Source organism: Buceros rhinoceros, unplaced genomic scaffold, assembly GCF_000710305.1.
Source record: "Buceros rhinoceros silvestris isolate BGI_N320 unplaced genomic scaffold, ASM71030v1 scaffold25624, whole genome shotgun sequence".
NCBI lineage: Eukaryota > Metazoa > Chordata > Aves > Bucerotiformes > Bucerotidae > Buceros > Buceros rhinoceros.
The window spans coordinates 7,763-14,782 of record NW_010406870.1 but is presented as its reverse complement, the minus strand read 5'-3'; the positions used below and the strand labels follow the sequence as shown (position 1 = coordinate 14,782).

Sequence of the window (7,020 nt, the reverse complement as noted above, 5' to 3'; positions counted from 1 at the left end):
AAGGCAAGCTTGAATCTTTTCTGCAAGGCAGGTAGACGAACAGCCCTGTAAACAGTCCCTCCATCAGCCTGCAAATTTACAGTCCCTCTGACTGCCCATCCTGAGACACAGGGGACAGGGTGAAGTATCCAATTCAGTGTTTCTTTCAGAACTTGCTTCCAAACATCCAAGTAGAAACAGAAGTAGCCTGTAGCTGTGGTATGTAGATGTACCTTCAAAGCCTTTTATGATTCACTCTAAAATGTTCCTAGTAATTATTTCTATTTTAAAGGCGTTAGTTAATTGCATTGTGTGTAGAATCTGTACTGTAATTGTCCTTCAGAAAGAGGGAGAGCACAACCAGTAAAGATTGCTTATTAAAATTAAGCACACTGTGGGCGTTTATTTCGAAGTGTAATTACTGAAATAAACAATTGTGTTTATTGCAGGGTACAGAGCTGCACATACAGACGGGTACAAACACGCCTGTATGAGAAGCTCTGCATGTTGGTTCTGTGGCAGTTGCTTGAAAGAATTTGCAGGGTCCTGTGTGATACAAATAATATAAATACTACTACAGATACAAAGACGGTGTTACCCTGAGGGCAGAACGACCACTCTGAAATTGTTACTGCTATTCATTCAAACTTTATATGCAGAACACCATTACCCAGTAACTTTAGCTGTTACTATGCATTATCTGTGTTCAGAACAGCATGGGAAACTCGGTCCACTGAAACTGTGGAATGAGAAGAAACACGCTATATGAAATTCACTTAAAAGCATACAAACAGTTTCCAAAGCACTGTTTTCCCCCTTGCTAATGATCCAGCGTAACTCTAAACATCACAGAGCAGATTCCCTAGACTGAGAACACGCAGGAAACATTTCTTCCCTTGGGGCATTTTTTCTCTTCTAAAAGGTATGTGCCTGAGAAAAAGGAATAAAATTGCCTCTTCTACCACAACTGCTGAAGTGCATATCACAGTCATTTCTCTATGCTGTGGTAATACCCAGAGATATCATCAGTGCTTGAGGCCCTTGTGTTGTGGGACACAACAGTAAAGAGATGTCCTGTAAAGATTACGGGCTAATTTAACTTCAGCAAAACACATCTTGTTAATGTGAAAATAACTGGTTAAGGAAATCTCTCCATTCTGAATCTCCATGTTTATTATTCTGTGCATCCTGCAGATCGTGTTCAAGTCGGCTGTCGGGAACTGAGATCCACCAAGTACATTTCAGATGGCCAGTGCACCAGCATCAACCCCCTGAAGGAGCTGGTGTGTGCTGGTGAATGCCTCCCTTTGCCACTGCTCCCCAACTGGATTGGAGGAGGTTATGGAACCAAGTACTGGAGCAGGCGGAGCTCACAAGAGTGGAGATGTGTCAATGACAAAACCCGCACCCAGAGGATCCAGCTTCAGTGCCAGGATGGAAGTATAAGAACCTACAAAGTAACTGTGGTCACGGCCTGCAAGTGCAAGCGATACACCAGGCAGCACAATGAGTCCAGCCATAACTTTGAGGGAACCTCTCAAGCAAAACCTATCCAGCATCACAAAGAGAGGAAAAGATCCAGTAAATCCAGCAAACATAGTACAAGTTAGAAGTCAAATATTCTTCCCTCTCTCATCTTCCTCTCCTGGTGCCAAATTTGAACTCACCTGTAACCATTTGCTTTCCCATTCTGACTGCTCAAAGACAAGTCTGCCATTGCTGTGTTCTCAGTTGACACTACTACATGCGTATTGCTTTGACCAAAATCAAAAGGGGCATTCTCAGCATATGGACCTTTTGGGTCATCTTCCAAATGCTCAAGATGGGGAATAACACAAGCCTTCCAAACCCACACTATAAACTTTCACATTTTCTCCAGCCATGGATGCAAAGAAAATTTGCCATGAATATTCACTGAAGTCTGTTTTGTAAAAAAGATGCTTTGTGCTGTGTTTTCATGAGAACAGTTATCACGCCTATTGCCTTCTATGTCACGTTTTATGAACTTCTGACAACAGCTTAAAAATACAACACCTAGTATCTGCTTTCAGATTAATTCTAATAAAAACCACCTTGCATGCTGATATTTCTCTTATCTCAGTATACTGATAATTAAAATATGCATGGCAGCAATCAAAAACTAAAGCTGAACAAACTATTTATTTGTCATTGTAATTATTTAATGAGCTTTTAAGTGTATTATTTCCCTCCAAAATGTTCTTATGTTCATAGCTTTTCTCATCAAATTATCAAAGTATTTTCCTATGATTTGTGGCTGGATTAGAACATACATTTTGTAGATAATGTAAAATAGACATTTTAGCATTCTTGCTATATATATTTTCATTTTGAACATTCATAGACTTAGGTGTTATTTTGAAGTAGCAACGACTTCTTTTTTTCATTCTCCACTCTGTATTATTTTTGTTTAAAAGTGTGCAATCAAAAGACAGATATGACGACTTCCTTTCAAATTCATTGGTTTCTTTTTTTTTTACAAAAATAAAAAATGCTAAAAAACTGTGTTGTCTGTCTCTATATGTGAAAATGCACATTTTAATCAGACACATAATTTAATCTTAAAAAGTGGGAGAACATTGTTTGCTTAAAAAAACCAATTCACTACATTTAACATTAGAACAACCTTTCTGTGGAGTCTTTTTGGATGTAAAACTCTTACATGGCTGTTTAACAAATGGCGTTTATTAATAGTCCAAGCCAGGTTCTTATTTAACAGTTTTCAAGTTGTACATTGCAGGACAAGTAGATATTTGGGAAGTTTTACAAGCTAGTAAGACACTACCCTTCTTTTCCCCTTTTCATTAGTTTCGATCAAGTTAAAGACTAAAGGTAAAAAAAAAAGTATGCAGTTTCATCTTTCCCATAGAGCCAACAGAGTCCTGCACACTACCCACAACATCTTATAGAATGTATCAGGAAATACCTTTCAACACATAGACCATGAATCACTTAATCTTTCAATCTATAGTGAAATACTATGGGCAAGATTTCAAGGGATTCTGCTGTTCTTAAATTGATAATTTTTACAATCCATTTGCACCCACAGAAAAGATTACATAAGAGAATAATGAAAAGTCTTGCCTCATAAGATGTCACACAAGCTCTCTTTGACTTTATGTCATTCCATTTTGCTTTTTCATTCCAAAAGACTCATCATGAAGTTCTTGGCAGAGGTCTTCCTTGGCTGTTAATGTAAAACTGTTTGAAAATCACAGCTACTGCTTGACTCACTGAATCCTACATTTTATTGACAGAATTTAATGATTTCTCCTCAAAGCTACTTTGAAGAATTTTCTTTAATTTTCTTTAATGGTGGTACAGTTTAAAAAACATTTTGTTAATGCCCTAATTTTTCCAAGTTTAATTTTGTGACCCTGAAAATATCAGAACAATGAGAACAGAGACCATTTATACTTGAATTCTCTGATCTTAAAGATGCTTCTTTTAAGCCTAAGAGGACAGATGATGAATAAAGAGGTTAGCAGGGGAAGAGATGACATGACATTGCTCCTAGGCATTGTAGGTCCCATGGACCTATGGATATCCTATCTTTTAATTTCAAGAGACATTATAGTCTCATTTGATCCATTTTATGACACAAAGATTATTCCCAAATGCCGAATATCTATCCATTTTGAAATTGTTCTCCAGCTACTTCTTCAAGATGATAAAGCACAAAAGATTGAAATAATGGACTAAAATCTAACCAAAGCCAATAGTCACTACACATCAATGAAGTTGCCCTGCCTGTTCTGTGTTTGAGTTCCAGATATAAGAATGGTGGAAAAAAACCACACATCTCGCTATGACTCTTCTACAGTCAGTGAGGTTTGACTGTAGGAACGATATGCACAGCTAATATGAGTTTGCATTTAGCAATAGAGATAAAAACTCCTAGTTTGTCTTTTCACACAGAACTATCTGAAGGGGGATAATATGACACACTTCCATTAAGATGACTTAATGAAATTTTGCTGGGCATGCTATAGAAAGACTGTGGGGCCCATCTCTAAGTCTGGCATATTTGAGGGAACATGAGGGAAGCCAGTAAGAGCTTTGTCCGTTTACTAGTGACTTAACTTTGAAGTGCCACCTCAGTTAGTTATGGTTTCATCTCTGGCCATGACTTTGGCCTTTTATGGGAAAGATCTGCAGGAAAGCAGCATTAGAAATATGTTAATTTTGAATTTTCCTAAGGAATAACATTACTCTTTGTGCCTAATCTTCTAGCTCTGAATGTTTTAATCATCTGGGCTATAAATTCTGCCTTCTGTTTTATCCTGTTACACCTGAACTCACAGGGGTCTGACCAAGGATCCAGGCAAAAGGCGTTATAAAAGTACATCCAACTAGTTTTTTTCTATATGGAGATTCTCCAACATGTAAAGTTGCAGTGGGTAGGATGTGGGCCATTGCTCTTGCCTCTACAGTGGACAATATTGTCAAAGTTTCTCAAAGATTCAATGAAAAAAAGTAGTACTGCTTAAACCGAAATAACTTAAAATATGACACATCATCTTATGTTTGTTTCAGTGTTAAAAAGGAAAGACTAACATGCTAGAATTTATTAAGCTAGACAGATACAAGAAGCATGTAAATATTTTTAAAAGTACAATGCAGAGGCAGATGAGATAAGTTTTTGCACAAAGTAGACCACTAAATAGTCTAGATTTATTACATTAAGAATATATAGAAGTTGACATTCTCAATAATATCCTGTTATATGGACATATCACTAAGTCCAGGGGCTTCTTCAAAAGCGCTTCAAACATCTTAAAAAGAACCTAATAATTTTAGAAGTTCTCATACTTGCTTCTTTAGAAAACTAAAAGGGAATAAATTAGAAATAATCTGTTAATCTGCCTTCATTATTTCATTACTTTTGAGTTAATGAAAATGGCCCCCAGCTAAGGGGTAAATTGTTTTTTAATGAATGGAAATCAATTTTCCTTAGACACCACTAGAAAAAAACTTAGCCAGATGCTTGATTGTTCCGATAGCGTGGCAGCACTCAGAGGTATGCTTTATAGAGGCAGTGGTAGATAGTACGTGTCATTAAGACATTACCAACTGCGCAAGTCAGACGGGCCTGATGCAGGCAGTCTAGACCAGAAAGGCCTAGAGAAGTTTATTTATTCAGTTTTTTAGTGATAGCAACAAATCTGTTGCTCTCTCCTTTCCAGCAGCCTTGGAATCAAAACCACCCAATCCAAGTTCAGTCATTTGTTTGGAAATAAAGCTGACATTTGAATAACACCCTTCAACATACCTAACAGATTTCTGACAGTAAATCACTGTAGTCCTCCTGACCTTGACCTTTATATCCTTCCTGAAGAAGTACAGCATTAATCAAGAAAGGACTGTTCAATACATTCCACTGTGTCTTGTTGCTACAGTATTAAGCTGGAGGTGTTCAGTGGAAAATTATAAGGAATACGTAGTCTTGGAAGGTTGCATTTCCTTTGCTGTAGGCCAGGCAAGGGGCTTTGATTTAAGTTCATTAACTGACATGTAAACATTGCTCCAGGCTAAAACTGAAGTCTCTAGAGATTAATGAGTTATGTTACTGGATTTGTTAATTTTGCCTGAACATCGCCCCCACAACAAAAAGCCTTTCCGTGCATCTTTCTGAAAGACATCAGGCCTTTCAGCTCACTCATCATATGAGTTACAGGACTGACACACTGGAAAAGTGTGATTTAGAAGTGACACTGCCTACCACTGAGCTAATATTCAAACATCTACCTTCCTCAGCACTTCTATGACAAGAGAAAACGCTTCATTCTTAATTAATGCTCATCAAACTACATGCCATGAAAATAACTAGTCTCTCCTAATTGCTGTGAAAAATCTTTACAAACACTGGACTGTAACTCCATTTGGGGAGTGTTTTTTCTGAACTCATTTTGGTTTGACAACATATTTTAGTGAATGAGGTAGTGTTATACTACCTAGCTGGACTTCAGGCCTTCCTAATGCCTCTATACAACCACAAAGAAATACAGAGGATGTCTTAATATCAACGAAAATCAGGACCACTGACTTTAATATGGCTGGCTGTGAATACAGTACTTCATGAATGTAAAGGAAAATAAAGAAATTCAGCTCCTTGGAAAAGAGGCCCAAATGAGAACACACTGCAACAGTAACACAGTTCTGTTTACTAAACCCTGAAGACAAGTGCTGTCAAAAAACGGCCTTTGTTACCATCTACTAAAGTAAAAAAAATTAAACTACCTAAAAATGTTTTGTTGAACACTTTGTCTATTTCTTGTCCCCTTCCCTATTTTAATCATTGTATTAAAAATAGTGTATTACTGTCTCACTGTTTAAACTGTTGTTCTCAACTATACTTACTACAGCACACTTGCTTTTTGATGGAAAAATATTTTGAATCTTTTTTTAGAATGATTGGATGCATCGTTTTTAAATTTTCACTACTGAGAGGAAAAGTCACGCTCTGACTTAACCTAGGAATTCCACATTTCATTTGTTGTGTTAGCCCTAGTGAGATGTGATTTAGTGAGGAAATTGCAAAGAAAGTCAATAAAGCACAAACCAGTCTATGAAGTCCAATGCTTTGGTGGGCTAAAGAAGGGCTAACCAGGCATGCTCGATAAAGTTCTTTTATATGAAAGAGTGGAGAGTTGAGGAAGAGGGCCTAAGGAGAAAAGTCCTTGTCTAGCCCTACCACAAGAACAGCTGCTGAGAAATGGAGGGACTATGCAGAGCTTTAAAACAGACTCTGTAGCACAAAGACTCTGTTTTAATTGCAGCTGAAGCAAGTTTAAACATCTGTTGCTTGTTAGATTATTATTTTAGTTATTCACTTATTTATTTATTCATTTATTTTTGGGATGGATTGAAGAAAGCTCTTTTAGATTCCCTATGGCCATTAAGCTGGGATGGAGAACAGAGGTCTGAACGTTTCTAAAATATAAAGCTGCAAAAATTTTGGTTTTAGCAAGTATCACTTGGTTCTTGTTTTGTTTTTTTTTTTTCCACTGAAAAATCCTGCTG

The 7,020-nt window shown here is 37.2% G+C and overlaps 1 protein-coding gene across 1 annotated transcript; it reads left to right on the top strand.

Annotated features, from left to right (window-relative positions):
• Positions 1–428: 428 nt before the first annotated feature.
• SOSTDC1 (sclerostin domain containing 1) lies at positions 429–2,499 on the top strand (the record flags this gene model as incomplete). Its single annotated transcript, XM_010134284.1, has 2 exons — positions 429–467; positions 1,174–2,499. Coding segments are annotated over 2 exons (455 nt in total), but the record flags the coding sequence as incomplete, so codon positions are not given.
• Between the last annotated feature and the right edge of the window lie 4,521 nt (positions 2,500–7,020).